The sequence below is a fragment of the Protobothrops mucrosquamatus genome, unplaced genomic scaffold (genome assembly GCF_001527695.2).
Source record: "Protobothrops mucrosquamatus isolate PMUCROS unplaced genomic scaffold, P.Mucros_1.0 scaffold1498, whole genome shotgun sequence".
NCBI lineage: Eukaryota > Metazoa > Chordata > Lepidosauria > Squamata > Viperidae > Protobothrops > Protobothrops mucrosquamatus.
The window spans coordinates 544,069-565,597 of NW_015387672.1; the positions used below are offsets into that span (position 1 = coordinate 544,069).

Below are 21,529 nucleotides of genomic sequence, written 5' to 3' on the forward strand. Positions count from 1 at the left end.
GTCAGTAGAAGAAAATCTTACTAGAGAGAATCCTGAGGTATTCTACCATTTCCTTAGCTCCTCCTTATAAGGTTATATACAATTTCAAATTGTCTCTTTCTTTTCCTGATCAGGTAGAAATCTTTCAGATAAGAACAAAGATGCAATCACTTCCATTTTTCTTGTCAAAGAATTCCTATATGGCACATGTGCATGGACACACGCGCACAAACACATATTTATTTCAGGAGTATTATTCTAATAATAATTAGCCTACAGATTGATGTCTTGCTTTTTCATTTATTCATGTAAATGATGTAATTGTATATTTAATGTAAATTAATTTTAGTGCTGTCTTCCGGAGGTTCAATAGAACAGTTCTGTCCTAGTTCTCTGGAGGCTGGGTTCATCTGATTCACCATCAGCTGCTGGAGGGCAATCAGCCACAGTCAAGCTGGCAGAAAGTTGTAAGTTGCTCCTGCTCCCACTGCTTTGTTGCCCTTAGTCATTCTGTTTCTTTGTATAGGTAAGGAAATATCTCTGAAACTATTACCCAATGGTTCATTAGTTGTCTCATTTAATTCCCCACTGCTAGGAATTTCAGAGTTAACATTCAGGATTTTATTTTTAATCCAATAAACTAATTTTCCCTCCTGACCGCAATGGTGTGAGATAGTTGATGGAGCTAATTTAACAGATTTAATATGTATTATCAGTTAAAATGTGCAATAATTGTAATTGTAATTCTGTCTTTCAAATAGAAGTTGATAGTTAAAAAGGCAAATAAATATACAGTAGGTAAGCTTGGTTGAAAGAGGAGAGAACTGCAGGAAAACATAATAGCTATCTTAAGTATCTAAAAAGCATTTTTGTGGAAGATAGGAGTGAACTGTTCATGTTAATTCAGAAAAGAAAACAGGAAAAAAGAGTTTAAATTACAAAGAATTAAATTTTAATTAGGCATCTGGAAAATGTTGCTAAAGGATGTTTAATAGACCAGATTGCCTTGGAAAGTAACGGATTCTCCTTTGGTGGAAGTATTTAAAAAGAAATTAGATGGCCATCTTTCAGAGATACTAGAGGCTTCCTGAATTGAGCAGAGGATTGAACTAGATGATCTCTAAGGTCCTAGTGACTACATCAGTGCAGTTACCTGTCAATGCTACTGGGGTGGTTTGCATTACCTTCTTCCAGCGTTTTGTTTAATTCTATAACTTCCCAGTTTAGTTAATAGCTTTAAGATTCCCAGGCTGTCACTTATACAAGTGAGTAATAACCAAAAACTGATACTGCTGAGATTAATCTGCTGTCACCTACTGAAGTTGTAGGTTAGTTTACCATTATCTAGAAATAAAACTACATCACAAGATAATAATTTGATATTACCATCGATGGCAGCAGTATGTGTCTTTCCTGGAGCAATAGTGCGAATCTTGTAGAAAGAGAGTTTCTTGGCCAATGTAAAAGTTGTAGCATATGGGATTTCTTGATAAGCCTATGAGAAGACATCAATTTTATAAAACCAATGCCATGATTCTGTACATGCTTACACTTTAATCAAGAACAATGCATGCAAAGCTTGAGAATGTCTTAATATAAGACTCTTTGTAAATAAAGCAGTATTTATTGGTTCTTGTATAGGCTTTCCAAACATGCATAAAATTATTTTAGAAATTGTAAACCATATTCATTTGTCCCCCCCTCCCCGGTTCCTTTTAATCTGTTAACAACAAATTTGTTATGAATTTTAAAAATTATATTTATAAGCATGTGTCATGAAAACATTATTTCCCTATTTTCATACAGTGCCACTCACATCATGATTAATGATCCCTGATGTGCATTGGTTCAGGCCTAGCTTGTTGAATTCATTCAGACCACAGGCCAACACCTTGCCAGCTTGTGTGAGCAGAAAGGTTCCGTCACTGCCACACTGGACCGAGACAATATTGGAAGTCTTTTGAATTTCTACCTAAAAAAGAAATACGTAAGATATCTCAACAACTAAGCACAGTTGCTGCAGAATCCCAACCAACAGAGACTTGGGTTTTGTATATATAAGATCCTAGTTTCAATCCCTGGCATTTCTTGACACCTGGAGTGGGAAAACAATAGTTGTGAAAAGAATCAAAGCCCTTCTAGTTTGCTACATGACAGAGAAAAAGCTTTAGTGACAAGAAATCAATATTCAAAATACAATGATTTACAAAATAAAGGCAGCCATTTGAAACATAACAATTATACAGTTAGTCCTCAACTTACGACTATAATTGAGCCCAGAGTTACAGTCATAAGTTGTTGCAGTTGTAGGCCAAGGCATCACATGACTGGTCCAGATTTTTTGCGGCAGTCAATAAGTGAATGCCACAGTCATTAAGCAAACTGTGTAGTCATTAAGCAAGTCAATTTTCCCCAATGGGCATTTTTGCCAGAAATTAAAGTTAACGCTGGAAACTGGCAAAAAAAGTTAAAAAAAAAAATCACAGTCCGGTGACCTGTGGGATTCTGCAAATTGCCATAAAGGTGAGCCGGCTATCAAGTGCCCAAATATGATCATATGCCTGCAGAGTGTATATGTATATGGCCATCATAATTTTGAAATCAAACCATTAAATAGCTTTTTTTTGGAGGGGGATATTATAACTATGAGCATTTGTTAAACAACTGGTCAGAAATCAAGGACTACTTGTACACAGTATGTTAAAAGAAAAAGCACAATCACTTTTCACAAGTAACACTTGGAACACATATAAGGAAAACCTCATATCAATTTGGCACTTTAAAAATTAGTATTTCCAATTTAAAGAAAAGCAAGGATAGGATAAACCTTTGCCTAGCACCATGGAGATATGCTGTTAATCAGAGCAGTTGTGCCTGATTAGTTATGTAAAGCAATATTTCTTCTATCTATCATCTGTTTTATATACAAGAAGGTAAAACAGAGCCATATGGAAAGGAAAGAAAAAAGAAAAAAAAGAAAAATAGGGGAAAATGGGGAAGGAAAAAGGGAAGAGAAAGAAATATAGGGTAAAGGAGAAAAAGGAAAAAAAAAACCATTGACTTCTAACTCTTTTGGTGCAGTAGAATAAGATAGTAACATTACAACCTCAACTTTTTACTTTTACATACTAATGTGTACTAGCCATGTACTAGCCTATAATAATGAATGCATCTAATTAGAAAAACCCAGAGTCAAAGTTTCATTTTTTCATCTCAAATATAAAATATTTGCTCACCTTCTATCTAACTCTACATGGTTCCTAGTCAAAAATTCTTTCCCCTTGTCTGTATTAATTTACAAAACCTTAACAAATATTTGTTGAATATTTGCTAAATAGGAAAGAAAATGTCTCAAGACTGAATTATTCTAGAAACGCAGGAAATACAGTTAAATTCAATTAGTTTTACCTTTTGTGGGATGGAGTGATCCTCTTCTGAATCCAAACCCAAGCGGCCTATATTTGGGGAGAAACAATAATGATGAGTACAGGTAATAATGTTCAGATTCAAAGAAAGCTGTCCATCAACCATCTACCTTTTCAGAAGTACAAATCTTCATTTAATCTGGTCTATCATGATAGTGCTCCAAGGAAATTTACTTCTATCAGTCATTAATCTTTGTCAAAGATTAAAGACTGCGTGTAGAGTAACCTACCATATTCTCCACAGCCCCATGTGTAGACCTCACGATTTCGTGTCAGTACTGCCACATGATTATCACCACAGGAAACCTGTTCCACTGGATTGCTGGAAAAAAAATTGATCTGCCGGGGCTCCAGGACCTCAGACCCAAAAGCCTTGTCAATGCCAATACAGCCATAGTAATCTGAACCAAAAGCAAAGGCTTGACCTTCATCTGCATGAAAACAAGGGACACATGAATAACAGAGGATGTACATAAAAATACAATGATTATCTTCCTCTTTAATACAGGGAGAATTTTACTACAGTGCAGTCTAATTACTTAAGCCAGGTCCAATATGGCTTAATCTACTACAGCATCCTACAGACATTAGATATTTGAATTATATACATAAAGATTGACATTTATAATCTATGTATTTTTAATCTTTGCTTCTGTTTCATTTTAACGATTTTATCGTTTTTATTTCAAAGAATAAAAACAAATATAAGTTGGTTTTTGGAAGCTGTCCTAATTCCAGCAGCTGCAGGTATTACATATTCGCTTGTATTTTAGGTAGTTTTTCTTTTAGTTAATACACTTTTCAATTCTTCCATGACATTTTTGATACATTTGAAGGACTGCCATGTTTTCTGTGTCTCTCACCTGTAATGCAGATTGTAAAGTCATCGCCACACGATACTTGACGAATAGCTTTGCCCTGCAATTTTTCCACATGTTTAGGCTGTCGATAGGAAGCTTTATCTCCATGTCCCAGTTGGCCATGCAGTTTAGTGCCTCCCTGCATGTTCTATTAAAAAAATACATTTGATAAAGTGGTCTAAGAGCCAAGGAATATTGTTAATGAAAAGAAACTAAAAAAATAATATAGACTATCTAGGAACCAGAGAGACCTCTATGCTCTGTGTTTCCACAGGATGAAGTGGCCTATTTTTCCTTCAGCATCTAAATAATAATTATAGGGGTTTTTTTGTAGGTGTCCTAGCAGGGCTTTTCAACCTTTTCACCCATTGTACCACTTTTAGGATATGGCAATATCCGAGTACCACCAATTGCCTAGCAAGGTGTCAAAAACTTGATGACCAAAAAAAAAAAAGAAAAAAGTGATAAAGTACAGGTAGTCCTTGACTTACAACAGTTCGCTAGTGACTGTTCAAAGTTACAATAGCACTGAAAAAAGTGCCCCCCAAGGCACAGCCGAGCAAGACACCTGCCTGCGGCGCTCTTCCTCCTGTCCGAGATTTTCATTGTTGTGAGGCATTTCTGTTGAGGATTGGCAGTGGGGGTGGGGTGGGGGGGTGTTTGGTTTTTATTCCCCCCATCTGCTGGGTGGTTGCAGCAGGTTTTGGTCACTTCACATGACCCTGGGACAGTGTGACCGTCATAAATATGAATCAGTTGCCAAGCATCTGAATGTAAATCACAAGACCCTGGAGATGCTGCAACATTCCAGCTGATCGGCGCGTCTTCTGGGCTCAGCAGAAGCACCAGGATCAGCGCCAAGCTCCAGTTGGAGCCTGGTGCTGATCCTGGCGCTTCCGCTGAGCCCTGACAACCCCGAAGAAGCGCTGATCCTGGCACTTCCGCTGAGCCCTGACAGCCCTGCAGCTCCAGCCATCTCTCGCTCAGGCTTGTGCGGTGCTGCCATCGGTTCAGCTCATTCCCCTCCCCCGCTACCACTTTTATAGGATGGTTGCGTACCACCTGCCAGGTGCCAATGTACCACAGGTGGTACCCGTACCACTGGTTGAAAAGCCCTGTCCTATGGAATGCTGTTCCAGATGACCATCCAAATTTTGGAATGCTTTTTGGAAGATGTGGGAAGGGAAGAAAGAGAGAAACTCTTGATCTTTGGAACATACTTATAGTAGGCAAACTCACTGAATGAGGGAATACCACTTAGGTATCCATAGGTGGATTAAAATTAGACATGTGAATTGTCTGCTTATGTAATAGTATCAGATATCAACAGTGATGTAGCATATGTCAAAACATAGAGCATTAAACTGGGAATTCACACAGAAAAATCCCTTCCTTAACATAGATATTTAATATGAGTTAAATTCCGTTTTGTACTGTCTTCACATACACTGTATGTATGTTTCTCCAGGATAAAGCTACTACAGTACTTATAATGGCTGGATATTATTTCCAGCATTATTTTAATATCTATTTTGCATGAGGTCCATTCTGCCTGAGTTCAAGTACTGGTTGGAACTGAAAGCCCTCTACAGATTTGACTATTAGCACTTCTGTATAGTCTTCTCCAGGTATGATCAGTCCATCCTACATAGTCTAGCTACAAAGATGCTATGGCTATCCACCTATGAGACAGATGAAGAGATTGGGAGATTAGTGGCAGCTCCTCCCCATGGAGCAGCTTGCCCCATGAGGTTGAATTACCCCCCATTCTTTTAGTCTTAGGTAAGTTGGTCAAAGCAGTCTTCTTTTGTAGGACATTTGGTTAAGAAAATTTTAAATGAAGATAGCAAGAGTTATCATTCTGGGATTATAATGATGCTTATGACTTAATAAGTATACACTTATTAAGCCACCTACAGCTGCCTCAAATAGGTGGCATATCAATAACTGTAAAATAAATAAAATATTAATCTCTAGGAACACTTAATTCCTTCCAGCTGATAAATTGGGCCAAAGGCTATTTGTTTAGTTGCAGTTCCACTTGGAGGCAGCTGGGGCCTCATGTATTTGGGACATGAATGGATATCCATGCTCAATTGGAGAGGCCAATGTGATCTGTCATGATGACCTCCTTGCAGTACAAGATGCAAATTCCTAGTAGCACTTGATCCCTTCATTGATGGCAAATGCCAAAAAATAATGTTTTGGAGAATTCCCCCCCCCAAACTTCCCAAATTCTTTTGACACTTACCACCCAAGTATAGAGCTCTTTCTCCACAGTTACCACTGCAAAGTGAGTGTTTCCTGCACAGACCTGTCGGGCACTGCAGCCGTTTTTAATAACATCCAGCTTCTGAGGAGTGGACTTTCCACCTCCCCATACATATACTTCACTAGTGCGTGAAGTCACCACTGCAATAGGTGCTTCATTCATAGTACTTGTTCTGTAAATCACAAGAGATCTGTATGGATACACTGTTTACCATGAGCTGCTTTTCTAAGCCTCTAAAGAGAAGATAGAAAAATTTAATTTCCAGATTCCATGCAAAAACACTTCATATAAGTGCTAAGAGTTTTCCATATTTATAAATATACACTGGCATGCTTTAGATTCAGAGGCTAGACAGACAGCATGGAAACATGGAAAAAAGCAGCATGTTGTAAGACAAATGAAAATCAGAAATCAATTTGAAGACACATATATACAACTTTTGAATTTTTAGAGGCAGTGACATGAATACACTTATGAGAAGGTGTACAAATACACTGACAAATTAAACCACTGGCATTTTTTAGCTGTATATGTAAATTGTTCAGTAATACAGCACAATTTATAAATAGGGATTGATGTAACCTAAATGAAATCTAAAGTAAATGATGGGCATGGTTAACAACACAAGTAAAATTAAATATAAGATATCATAGTTTAGCACTTGTATATTTTACAATGAAAATGTCTTAAAGATAGTATTGTTTTAAAATAATCATCTACCAAGAAAAGTTATGCAAAAGTGAGAAACAGTCAGTTTCAGGTGATCTATGCTTGGAACAAAACACACGCTTGTGGTCTGTGCTCAAACCAAAGCACCTGGACCTCCAATATATATATTTGGCCTAGGCATGGAGCCAGAACACACACACACACACACCTGGGCATAAGTATTCCAGGGTGGGAGACAATGGAGGAAAGGCAAAGCCATTGGTAGTGGCACTGAAAGGGACAGAAAGGTGCTAGGAAAACAGGACAGACAGCTGGTTGGATTACACCATTCCTGATGGCAATATTTGATGGCAATAGCGGAAGAGGAAATAAAAAAGACCCTGGGAAACTTGGAAGAAAATATAGCTGACTGTTTGAGTTACGCTGCACTTGAATTGAAGATGCAGCAATGGAATTCAAGCATGGGAACAGCTAAGAGAGGTAAGGACAAGTATGATGCTGGCTAGTGCAGAGGCCACGAAAAGGAGGAGGACAGAGAGGACAGATGTATCAGTTTTGCCTACCCACCATGCAAGACCTCTTCAGATACCTACTACTGTACTGTATTATCTCTAGATTGTCTCCTTTCATTGTATAAACACATGCACACACAGAAAGCTTAGGATAGTGTTTCGAGCAGCGGAGGGAGCCTTCCAAAGAACACAGCTGTTTTAACACTTTTGTGTTTTGCCATGCTAAGATACTTGCAGAGAGCAACTATTTTCTTCTGTTCAACACATATTCCTTTACCTTGGGCGTTTGTTTGGGCCATTAAGAAGTGCAACCTTTTCCTCCATATCCCTGCCAGGAAGAATAAACAGTAAAAAATAGTGCATCAATACAGCTTTTTCAACAGGAATCATTATATGATTTGTGACACTGCAAATAACAATTTCATAAAATTCTACTGCAAGCTATTTCAGCAATGAAATATACGGAACTTTGTCGGCAGTAAATATCGAAATTTCTACATAATAAACAGTTATTCGGTGCTTGAAATATACAATATCCATAACATGCATAGATTAATATAGCCAGTATAAACAATGGACATGCTTCAATTTTGTGTTATTAACTATGTAAATTGGGGGCTCTCATAAACAGGAAATGGGGGAAGTAAATTTGCCATTCCCCTCAGCCCCTATGTTCCCAAAAATCTGCTCCCAAGGATTGGGGGGGATCCTTTATTGCTTGAGAGCTGTAGGGAAAAGAAGAAATTGACAAAAAACTGCCATGCATTAAAAAAAAACCTCTTCTGGAAAAATGTTCCCTCTAGAAACATAATATATTCCTGGAAGGGATATATTATATTTCTAGAGGCATTAAACTTAAGGCCGCTAAGTTAAGACCAAACTTAAGAGTTTATTTGTCAGTTTAATTTGGAGTCCAATATTGAATTTCTACACCTAGAGGCAGGGAAATACAAACAAGTGAATCTAGTATATAGGGCCTGGAACATGAAAAAAACCAGAAACAAAAATCCAATCCTGAGGATTAGGTCACAAAACTGTTCCAGAACCATAGTACAAATAAGGCTGTAAGGAGTGTTAGATCATCTGAATGAAGCCAAGGGAGTGAAAGGCCCAACCAGCGGTGATTTTGCTATTTGAGGTCAAGCAGTCAATGGACCACCCATCCTCAACCCCAAGTCAAAGCCAGCCAAATACTTCTAGCACAAGATATGGCATATCTCACAAGCACCTTCCCCATTCATGGAACTAAAAATGTAATGGCAGCAGAATAACTGATTAATAATTTGCTGCCTCACAGTACCTAATTGGTAAGTTGTGTTGCTAATTCAATTATGCCAATTTGGCTTACTTTCTCACACTATAATTATAATCTAATTTAGATTTTAAGAGTTTCAAGGCTGCTATTTAGAAATATATAGCATTTCACATAAAATAGAATTTTTTTCCTGACAAATTAGTTAATATTTTATACTTCATGTATTTATTTGCTTTGATTTTTTCCCAAATGAAATAAAATAGACGATGCAGTAATCTAAAAAGTTCTACTGTATTACATGTTATTCACCATCTTTAACTAATAAATTAATCTCAAGCAATGCTGGTCCATGGACAGAAAGTTTAAGAAATATTTCCCTATTCTGTTCCCCTATTCTAAACAATGAAAGAGGGTTACTATTTTGGAAAAAAAATTCTACATCATGTAAAATAGTATAGGTAAGGATTCTGATAATTGGGGCAAGGGATGGGAAGGACTTATAGGGACTGGGGGAAATTTGGATTTAAGAGATCCAAAGCCACTGTGCTAGGCTTTATTTCAAGATCTAGGTCACCTGCTATTGGTATGCACCTCATCAGCCATCTGCATAGCTCCACTGCAGATACAGCAAATGCCTTCACTGAACAAGCACTCCAACTAATGGATCCTTTTTGACAGCAGTGGATTGCAAAGGTGTACCTTTGCCTACTCTAATGATCTAATCCCTCTAGCAAGTTAAGCCTCCTCTACACAAAGTTTAGATATTTACACTATCCAATAGAATTCGTATCCTCCATTAATATTATAGTATCTCCTATGAATATATGAGAATATCCCTTCTAAGTTTGTTGTGAAAGTCCAAACTGCATTTGCTACATGATAACTGAAACTAATAACTAGGCTTATTTCAACATTTTAACAATATCTGACTACTCCAGAACTTGAGTGTACATTAGAAAATCGCTATCATGAATACCGAACTGATTATTATCAACATTGTTAAGACACAGGTGTCAAACTCGCCACGTCACGTGTCGCGTCGCGATGTATCGCAACTTTTTTTGCATTGCTGGAGCTGGGGTGTGCGCAACCTCCATATGATGCAACCAGCTTGCAGGCCGGCAGTTTGACAGCTGTGTTGTAAGAGAACAGCAGTGTTAATCTATGTTGGCAAAAATCAGAAGGAATCTGATAGCACGCTTTCCAAGTAGCAAATTCTGTTAAAAGGCATAGGGCTTTTGTGATTTGCATAAGCTTAAATAAAGGCTTATGCCTTTTAATGAAATGTATTAGGAAAGCATTACTCGTCCTGGTTTTTACTATTATAAATAATTTTATAAACAAAACTAATCAGAGGATGTTGTTCTACTACTTTTTTTTAGCATGTATTCATTACTCTAAATATAATCAAATATATTTTATACATTAAAATAGAAGCCTGGGATAAGCCAGGTAAAACTGAAAGAAAAGAAAATTTGTATAGCTCAGTTTCCAAGTTAAATAATCTATGCTTTTGATATTCTTATTTTTAACTCTGTGCCGCAAACAACTCAGAAGTGTCATTTAATCTTTAAAAAAGCAGTCTAGCTCAACAGGTAGTCTATGCGTACATGAAACACCAGCATGATCAGACAACATGAGGTTGTAGGATATCTTCCAACATGCACTTACACATACACACAACCTGTTTATGTCTAATATGTGCACAAGCATTTACCTGCTGCGTTTCTTGATATATGGACTCTCAAGTATCTCATCAGCAGTAGGCCTCTTCTCTGGATCCTAAAAGAGGTGAGCGACAGATCACTCCCTAAGGAGAGGGATCATTTTTCAATTTTTTAAGGCTAGGGCAATGAATAAGTTACAGGTAGTCCTCGATTTACAACAGTTTATTTAGTGACCATTCAAAGTTACAATGCCACTGAAAAAAAGTGACCTGTGACCATTTTTCACACTTATGACCTACGAAGCATCCCCATGGTCACGTGATTTACATTCAGATGCTTGACAACTGGCTCTTATTTATGGCGGTTGCAATGTCCCGGGGTCATGTGATCTCCTTTTGCAACCTTCTGACAAGCAAAGTCAATGGGGAAGCCAGATTCACTCAACAACCGTGTTACTAATTTAACAACTGCAGTGATTCACTTAACAAATGTGGCAAGAAAGGTTGTAAAATGGGGCAAAACTCACTTAACAAATTTCTCACTTAGCAACATAAATTCTTGGCTTAATTGTGGTCTTAAGTCGAGCAGGAAACCCGAGTACAGTACCAAGGAGCCAGCTACATCTATTTTGCTGCACTTCCTCTCCTCTTACAGATTTCCAAACAATGCATGGTAACTTTTTAGTGTTTAAATGAAGTGCTTTATTTTAGCATTTAAACCAAAATTACTCTCTCACTGAATTTATAACTAGTGTGTGCTGTCACACTTGTTTTTCTGCTGAGAGAAAAGGAGATATAAACTTCTACATTTCCTCCAATCCCTTCCAACCCATTCCTCCAAAAGATTTGCCAACCAGTTTGCCAAGAACAGCAAGGCTTCATATTGGCTTTCAAAGTTAACACCAGTACCAGGTAGGGGGCTGGATTTGTCAGGGTGTGTGGGGAGGAATAACCCCAGGATTTGACTTATCTGCTAGAAAAGATAAAACATTATAATTTTCTAATTTACTGTAGCAATTTTCCTTTTGCTGTTTTACCACAGAAGTTTCCCTTCCACCTTGACTCAGAAAACCAAAGTAGATCTCTATAGGAAAAAAGCAAGACTATGGTCTCTCAATGTACAATATACAACTAATCTGTGGAGAAAATCCAGCCCCTCAGACTTGACTCAGTTCATAATACTTGATGACTTCAGAGACAGACTCCTGTTCAAAATCTGAAAGCTGAAAATAAAAAGAGGGCATCTTTAAACTGAAATTGAACTTCTATGTGTGAAGTAAACTTCAGTCTCATTTTATTCATTTCTTTTATAATATCATCTTCTGATATTTTTTAAAATACATTTTTCTCCTATTTAAAGTAAAAGTTCTTCAAGGTAAAACTTTAGTCTGGGCTACTTCATATTTTTCATACTGAAAAAATAGTGGGCCTAAAAGATGAAGGGAAAAAATCATAATGGGAGAGATTGCTAAAAAACAGTATGATTTTATATGACTTTGGGGTTGGAAGGTACATTTTGTTTTTAATTCTGGAAAAGATTATATAATTTTGCTTTCTTTATAGTTAAAAAAACAATGAATGTGGGGCAAGAAAAAAAGGAAGATAAACATTATTCGGTTTCTGTCTTTGTAGTGCATGATTTTTAAATGTAGTAAGAAAAGAGAGGGAAATGGGAAACAATAGTAAACCATCCAATCTAAAAAAATGAAAAAATATTCAACATTGAAAATAGATCTGTAAAGCCTCTATTAGTTCCTTTGATTTTCTTCTCTAGAGAAAGCAAGTGGGCTTCATAAGTAGTTTTTAGTATCTGACAGCTGGTAAAAAAATTCAAAGGCTCTTTCTCCCTCCCTCTCAAACCAAAAAACCCATCACAGAATGGAGGTAGTTCACCAACCTGATGAAGGCAGGAATGCACCATTTGGATGAGATCCATAGAATACAAACTGGAATCAACCTCCATTGCCCGGTTTCCTTGCACAATCTTCACACAGAGATTCAAGGGGTTCTAAGAAAGAAAATAATGAAATGATCTAAATCAGCGTTTCTCAAATTTGGCAACTTTTAAGATGTGTGTACCTCAATTCCCAGAATTCCCCAGGCAACCATGCTCAATGTAAGTGGAATAGGAGAAACTTCCTGAGATGATGGTCTATGAAACTGTATTTTTAATTCTCTCAGCCCCCGAATAGGTTCCAATTTTACCTGCATTCCAAGACAGCAAGGAACTTCAGAAGTACAGTAGAAAGGCAAAGGGATCTCTAAATGAGAATTCCACACTTTACCTAGAAGTTTCACTGTCATATAGTATCTAAAATTGGAGTCTTAATCCCTCACCATAGGACAACGTATTATAAAAGGCGATGCAGTATTAATTTCGAGCATAGTTGTTTCATAGAGTGACTTACCGTTGCATCAAAAGTTCTCTTCAATGTAAGGAGCTCAAAAGCAACACAGCCAACTGCCCATATGTCAGACTTGAAATTATATTTTACTCCCTGGCAGAGCTCTGGAGACATGTAGTACGGAGTTCCTACCAACTACAAAACAAAAATATTAGAGATATTAGGTCAATTACTCCATATCAAGCAGACAAAATGCAATAAGTCTTAATTTGCTGTCCTTTTAACCTCTTCCTTCACCCAAATGCTCAGACTTTGCTTTAGCATATTTGTAGAAAAGTAATCATTGAAACTTATCACATGTATATTGTCCTATTTATAACTAGAGTACCTACTTTTTCTTAATATAAAGACTGAATTAAAAAGAGAGCAAACTGACTGAAGGAAATAGTCAAAACAAAAAGTTATCAAACAATTCTACAATTATACTAAACGAACAGGACAAAGAGAAAAAGATTTGCCAATGCCAACATAAATATTCTATCATTAGATGTATCATTTGATCAGTTTATTTCTTTCAAACCAAGTCATGGGAATATGTATTTATTTAGAGCATTTATATGGCTACCTAACTCAAACAATGTACAGTAGTGGCCAAAATTGTGGAAACCTTTTGGGAAAAGTGTACAGTAGAAATGCCACCTTTGGTTACTTTTCCACCAATTTTTCTTCTAATTTCTTTATAACTGTAGCCTTTTTCACTTAATAATACTATTTTACATCGCTTTCTGGGCAACCAGTTAACTCTTTGCACCATTACTTTAATTTTGTTACATTTTACAAGCTCACTAAATGAAAGAACACAAAAAAACCCAACCAACTTGATAGCAATCACATAACATAGACAAATGTCCTCCTCTCAGCTTCAATACATGACATCAATAATTGAATCCTACTGTGATCTGACTGGCTCATTGCTAAAACAAGATGACATCTGATTGGCTCTCTAAACACTCATGCTCATTGGCTACAATCAGATGAAGGAAAGCTACCTGATATCAACCCAAGCAAGTTGTGCTTCCTTTTTCTGGTTATTTGGCTATAACTTTTCATAGAATACAGTACAGATAATTGAACAGACTTTGTTCCATTACATTCTTGATTACATTATCTTTCCATTGATATATAATTTTATGGTACTACTCCCCCCAAAAAGTGGTATTATTAGCCATCAAACCTCAAAAATACACTTTTCCCAAAAGGTTTCCACAATTTTGGCTACTACTGTAACACTAAATAGCATACACAAGTTATTAACAACAAACACAAAACAGAGAGGAAATAGCACAAAGCATTAAGAACTACTAATATAATAATATAGTGACTAGAACTCCCAGATATAACTCATATAACTCATTCAATGGGGACTCTGCTGATCCTTACCTAAATGCCTAGGGAAAGAGCCAGGCCTTAAGTGCCTTCCTAAGGCCTATAGGGAGGAGAGCAGCCATATATATCTACTAAAAAGCATCTAGATGTGAATTCAAGGAATTCAAATATCTTAATTGCAAATTTAGATTCTGTTGTTAGAAATAATTCAGAAGAGGTAAAAGTAAGAAATAAACAATTGATCAAATTATTTGAAGTGCATAAAGTCCCAAACAGCTGAATCATCATCATCATCATCATCATCATCATCATATTCGTCCTACAGCCACTTACAGTTTCAGCCATGGAATACTCAGAGTTCAGTTTTTTTGCTAGACCATAGTCCCCCAGTTTTATGAGATTTGCTTTGGTGAGGAAGATATTCAAGGTCTTTATATCTCTAGGAAAGAAACATTTAGATATAACTCTTTATATAAGTAGACACAGAACGTTTAAAAAATTAATATATTCACTTTGTTAATATTCTGAAGGCATTAATACCTTCTTCATGTGTACAGTTTTAAATTTTTATTACAGGGCTCTTAAATTAATGTGATATAAGCCAGTATTATTTTTTTGTTTTAAAGCAGGCTAATCTAGTATTCTCAGTTAAATGTATGTTTAAAGTAGAGATTAGAATAATTTTAAATTGAAATGCAATGAGGACGTAGTCCTATATTCTTCTTTCTTAAAGTGATTTCCATAGAACTCAATGGGATCTAGATAGAATTAGATAATAAAGCATCTTAATGATGAAAAATGCCAGGCAATTAAAGGCCTTAAAAGGTGTATAAAAAGACACAGGGGCCAATGAAGAAATCAGATGATCAAAAGATGTAGTACAGCAAATGCTTAATCTCAGAACAAAGTCCTTCCGCAGAAGGCCTTTAAGATAAAGATAGAATGGGACAATTTATCATTGCTGAATAATATTTAATGTGATTCTGGTCCAGTGGTTAAAAAGTTAATATGAAGCAAAATTATAAAATGTCAAGCAACAATTACAGGAAATAAGATAAGATAATTAATATAATATAATTAATATAATATAATTAATATAATATAATATAATATACCAATCTAAATATTTTGCTTCTGGGATACTTCACAGTTATAATATTTATGAATTTCATTTATATGATGCTTTTTCTACAAGTTCAAGGTAATACATATGGTTTCTTCCCAATCCATTTTAACCTCACAACAGCCTTGTGATGATATTAAAGCAAAGATGATTGGCTCAAACTCATTCAATGAGCTTCACCGCAGAACAGGAATCTAAGCCTACTTGAACCTCCATTGTATCCATTACCTTTTATGTCATATGGAAACTATAGGTTGTAATTCAGTTAATATTATGAAAAAGCTTGTCAGATGCTTTGTGCTGCAGAATATGGCCTTTCATGTATTATATATTTGGTTGTATGCAATTTGAGGAACTTTCATTTAACTATATAGTAATGTTTATCTGCCTTTCCTTTAGGAGAAATCTGTCAGTCAACAGTCAGAATTTTTGTCTTCTTTTGGACCTAAGTTAAAGTACCTGTGAAGAATTCCTTCTCTGTGGATACAACTCACTGCTGATGCAATTTGAAAGAGGTACCACACTACCATCTGCAAAAAAACCAAAAGTTCACATAGAAAAAAATGAGATTGTTTCTTAGGAGACAAACACAGGAAATATTCTGATTGAATCTTTCTTTAGAAAGTGGACTATCATTTAAGAACAACTCAATACTGAGCACTTTTCTACAAAGTTACCTTTCTGGAATTATTAGTTTATACAGTTTCCAAATGGAGAATAGATGATCAAAGAATTTGTAGCTTAATAACAAAAATAACTAAGAGTGTGAGCTGAGGTTTCAAACTGTTGTAAAAAAAATAAATCAAAGTGGTCTTTAACTCCTTAATTCGATGTTTCAGCTATCACACCACAACTCTATACCTTAAACACATCTTTATACAAAACATCTGTATTCTTTCATTGTTTCTCTTTTACAGATATGTAAAATATTGGACAACCATTGAATATAGTTTGCGTCTTTATTATGAAGACCAAGAACATCTTATTTTAATAAAATGGCTTTTTAAAAATAAGATGGCTTTAAAGTGCTAAAGTTGCAATTCAAAACATATTTTAAAACAGAAAGTATGCCTCACTGGACACAGTGAATATATATGTAATCGCACTGTAAACTGATATAACAATAGCCTAACAATTGGATATATAAAAACAAATGCATGAAATTTTTCTGCTTAGTAATTAGTTTTGGGAATGCAAAAAAATTGTTCCATTCTTTTAAATATGAAATGTAGAAGAAAAGTATTCTGAGAGTTGTAGTAACAGACAAATTCTTTATTAGAGCTGTTAGGCTATAGTCATGTTGCAGTAATCAAGCAGACTCATATAGGAAGCCATATCAAGTGTGGGGTCTATGTACTGGTATCACACAAATATTTAAAACGCACGTAATACAAATATTCTTGTTATGTATACATTCCTACAGGTCTTAGTACAAGGCAATGGCATAGACAAGGTGCCCTCCATATAATCAGATTTCGCTACATAACTTGCTTACTCCATGGCAGTTGCTGGAGGATGACACAACAATGCGTGCATGATATACTCACAAGCCTCTTGATGACATTTGCATAGTCCCTAAATTATTATTTTTTTAATTCCCTAAGATTATCAAATCTCACAAGATCTCAATATAGACTTTCCCCTCAAACTCCTATGAATTCAGCATTTCTACACAAGTGGACACAAGATATCAGTATTCACAAAACTCATAAATTTTGATAATGTTTGATTATTTTAATTTCTTTTATTGTAGAGGCTCCCTGCCTCTATACAGTTTGCTGAACCCTTCTTAAAGTGTTGGACTATAGTTTCCATAATTCCTATACTGGCTGGAAATTATGAGATCTATAGTTCAGCATGCCTGGAGGTAATCTGGTTGAGGAAGACCATTTTAAAACCAAATTCAAGGCCAATCAAGTGAATAAAAGAGAAGCAGACTGCCCTTGTCTCCCAACGTTTGTTTTCATTACCTCTTCTTCAAACAATGTGTCTTTTTGTCGTAGGATCTTATCATAGAGGTTTCCACCTGTAAGTAAGAAAGAAAAATACTGAGTTACAAATTACACACATTCTCTGTCTGTGTATTAAAAATCCTTCAGGGGATGTTAATGTTTTCCTAATTATTTCTATGGAAAAGGGGATTCTCATTTCTGCTCTATACTTTGCTGCTTTAGTTCAAACCTCAAAAGATGTTGCAAATGAAGTTTCAATAAACTTGGGAAAATAATGAAATTTAAGTTTAAATCAATAATGATTCCTTTGATGTTAATAATTTGCAAAATTAATTAGAAAGTTTTGCAAGGAAGGAAAAATATAATAAAAAATATTTAACATGGCAGAAGGGAGCACGATGCATGGCTTAAAATAAAAAAAACTATTTGTCATTGTACTTTTAATTTTCTTTACTGTTTATTTTGCAAATCTCCTCAAATTGGCTGTATATTTAGTATCCCATCTTTCCTTCAAGTAGTTCTGATCCTCAGTGTCTCTTATTCAGCAACTACAGAGTATATATCTCTGAAATATAAATGGCAGTCCTGCAAAGTAAATCTGGTTTGCACTTGTCAATATACCCATAGCTAAAATTTATAAACAAAGCACAGATTCTCTGTTCCATCTCTCCTTGCAGAACTCAAGATGGAAGATGAGTTTGCTTTTTACAAAACATTGTTCTCACCATTACAGTACTCCAGTTCAATCAGCAAAGTGTTATTATCCATGAAATGATTGTAATAAGCAATGATATTATCATGTTGCAACAGAGCAAGAATAACGATCTCATTCAAAGCATCACGCCGCTCTTTTTCTGACAATCTGGTAAGATCCACTTCCTTCCATACTACAAGTGAATCGTCCTGCAATTTAAAAAACCTGCTTAGTTAAATGTATACTCCAGATAAGTTGCAAACATCTTAAAAATAGCATTTATTTCTTCAGTCATCCAAAAATTAAGTATGGGATTCAAAAGGCCATTCCTTATTTCTGATGCCAAGAACCATTTTTTCCCTTTCAGTAATAATTGATTTTTGTCAGCTTTTCAGGAGGCATATAATCATTCTATAGTACATAACAAGACGGTGAGGGAGTAAGTTATCTATTACTCCAACCTCGCTTTATACAGTAAGAAAAACCTATTTGGTATCAATATCAAATTCTTGTGATAAGTCAAGTTATTAATTCTGGTAGCCACTGAAGCTATGTCAAGGATTTTTAACTTCTCTTTAATGAACTATTAAAAATAGCATTATTTTAGGTGTGGCAGTCCAAAATCATCCACTCATAGAAAATATAGTTGTTAATGATGTTAAATAATGAATAGACTGCAACTGTGTTATGAAAGATAGAAATCAAAGACCTGCCTGGAACTGTCTGAGTTGAAATCACAGACTGTAAAAATATTTTCACCTTCACACATATTTAATTAACCGATTCTACCCTATACACCCTTTTTCTCAGAATACCAGAGAGAGTATCTTGGTAGGCAAATCCACATAGCCCAAATTTATCAGAGTTCACTCTCTTTCCTCAGATCAGAATTTATCTGCCTTTATCATGCAGATTATTTAATAATCTTATTTAAAATGCCTTTCTTAATGTTACAGTTGCTTTGTAGTTTAGCCCTGGACTTTGCTAAAATATAATGTAGCACTACAGTTTTTTCTCTTCTATCGTGTTTTTGTCATGGAAAGAAAACTGCTGGAAAGGAAGCAACTTTCTACATCTTCAATATTTTATTTTCAAATGCCCACTTCTTTGGTTTTCTAAAAGCAAAGTTAGAAACAAGATTATGCTAATGGTATTTCTTTCTTATGCTAAATAGCCATTTGGGAAATAATTTAACCAGGCAACACAGCATAAGAGCAAAATTTATTTCTCCATTATCTGAATTCCTCATGCAGCAGTTATTTTCAACTGAAAAAAATCATTTTCATAATTCTAACTTCACTGAACAAGATGTTATTTTTTGCCCTTTATAATTGAAATAATCAATTCAGTCACACGAATTTCAAAGGAAGTTAACCTAGCTAAAATTTTTGAAGCCTTTATATGCAAAAGCATCCTAAACCCAGTCCAGTTTTTAACATAACTGGCATAATAAACATACATGAATTGTCAAAATATTTCACAGAGTTTTGTTTCTTCTGTTGCAATCAAGAGTTGATATCTCTGCTACATGATCTGAAAAGTTATGAAGTGTCATGTGATATATCTTTTATATGAGAACACATATTCGCTGAAGGAATCTATGCTTTATTTATGCATCCCCAAACAGCATATACTGTATGATCAACTAAAAAAAAGCTATATATGAAGTTTTGGGGCAAACTGTGGAAACCCAGAATAAAAGAATAAATATAATGCCACCCAGAGTCACATTATTCAAGTTGGGTGGCCATATATATATTTTTAATAAATAGTGATGGCACAAGGATTCATTATGCAAAGAGAGAACATTTTTTAAAAAAAGTTCTGCAAATGTATAATTCCATCCTTTTTCACTTTCTAAGTCATCTGAAAAAATATTTTTTCACTAAAATCTTTGTGCTACTGAATCTTGTGTTTTACTATTTGGCAGGATTTTAAACTAATTTATTGAAATGGAATGGAATGGAATGAAACGGAACAGTACGGAACAGAATAGAATTTCTGCAGTCCTAACTATCTGTTGGAGTCTGTATCTGTCGTTTGGTTGCTGTACCAAACCAGACAGTTATAGAAGTACAAATGACACAATCAATAATTCCTCTGTAAAACTGTATCAACAGCTCTTGGGGCAGTCTGAACTTCCTGAGTTGATGCAAGAAGAATATTCTTTGTTGTGTCTTTTTAATGATGATTCTAATGTTGGGTGTTCATTTCAAATACTGAGAGATTATAGAACCCCTAAACGTGAAGGATTCTACTGCTGATTTATTCAATTTATTTGCTGCCCATCTTGTTTCAAAGAGCCTCTGGGTAGCTTACAGCAGGGCTTTTCAACCTTTTCACCCATTGTACCACTTTTAGGATATGGCAACATCCGAGTACCACCAATTGCCTAGCAAGGTGTCAAAAACTTGATGGACAAAAAAAAAGGAAAAAAGTGATAAAAGTACAGGTAGTCCTCGACTTACAACAGTTCGCTTAGTGACTGTTCGAAGTTACAATGGCACTGAAAAAAGTGCCCCCCAAGCCACAGCCGAGCAAGACACCTGCTCTTCCTCCTGTCCGAGGTTTTCATTGTTGTGAGCATTTCTGTTGAGGATTGGCAGCGGGGGTGGGGTGGGGGGTGTTTGGTCACTTCACATGACCCTGGGACACTGTGACTGTCATAAATATGAATCAGTTGCCAAGCATCTGAATGTAAATCACAACACCCTGGAGATGCTGCAACATTCCAGCTGATCGGCGCTTCTTCTGGGCTCAGCAGAAGCGCCAGGATCAGCTCCGAGCTCCAGCTGGAGCCTGGCGCTGATCCTGGCGCTTCCACTGAGCCCTGACAGCCCCGAAGAAGCGGCGATCCTGGCACTTCCGCTGAGTCCTGACAGCCCTGCAGCTTCAGCCGTCTCTCGCTCAGGCTGATGCGGCACTGCCACCGGTTCAGCTCATTCCCCTCGCCCGCTACCACTTTTCTTGGATGGTCGCATACCACCTGCCAGGTGCCAATGTACCCCAGGTGATACCCGTACCACTGGTTGAAAAGCCCTGGCTTACAGCACAAAAACATTAAAATCATCAGAGATATTCTTCCTCTCCCTCCTCCTTATAGTCTTAAAGAGGTTTTAGAGAATTTTTAAAATTGTAGTTATTTTATCATGTAAATCCTGCTTTGGGAGTAGTTTATCAATGTGTGGTGCATCTATATAAATGTGTATATGTGTATATTTATATTTGTGATATATTAATATAATATAATAATATATAATGTGTAATGTAAACAATGCAATGCAATACAATACAATGGTAGTTCTCAACTTACAAGCATTCTTTTAGTGACTGTTTGAAGTTGCAATGGCACAGAAAAAGTGCCTTATAATCATTTTTCATACTTATGACT

At 35.9% G+C, this 21,529-nt stretch overlaps 1 protein-coding gene across 3 annotated transcripts in view; it reads right to left on the bottom strand.

The window, feature by feature from the left end:
• The window catches only part of NEK9 (NIMA related kinase 9), a 31,579-nt gene that overhangs the window by 8,795 nt on the left and 1,255 nt on the right, over window positions 1–21,529 (bottom strand). For 2 of the 3 annotated variants that reach the window (XM_029285312.1, XM_015822218.1), the window contains exons 2-15: window positions 18,170–18,347; window positions 17,463–17,518; window positions 15,952–16,022; window positions 14,703–14,808; window positions 13,047–13,178; window positions 12,536–12,646; window positions 10,690–10,754; window positions 7,995–8,045; window positions 6,516–6,708; window positions 4,268–4,412; window positions 3,635–3,835; window positions 3,388–3,434; window positions 1,796–1,951; window positions 1,366–1,474 (exon numbers count right to left, since the gene is read on the bottom strand). In XM_029285312.1, the coding sequence (XP_029141145.1) occupies window positions 1,366–1,474; window positions 1,796–1,951; window positions 3,388–3,434; window positions 3,635–3,835; window positions 4,268–4,412; window positions 6,516–6,708; window positions 7,995–8,045; window positions 10,690–10,754; window positions 12,536–12,646; window positions 13,047–13,178; window positions 14,703–14,808; window positions 15,952–16,022; window positions 17,463–17,518; window positions 18,170–18,347 (1,621 nt within the window). Of the gene's footprint in view, window positions 1–1,365; window positions 1,475–1,795; window positions 1,952–3,387; window positions 3,438–3,601; window positions 3,836–4,267; window positions 4,413–6,515; window positions 6,709–7,994; window positions 8,046–10,689; window positions 10,755–12,535; window positions 12,647–13,046; window positions 13,179–14,702; window positions 14,809–15,951; window positions 16,023–17,462; window positions 17,519–18,169; window positions 18,348–21,529 lie in introns of all 3 variants that reach the window. The other variant, XM_029285313.1, reaches the window with a different exon arrangement.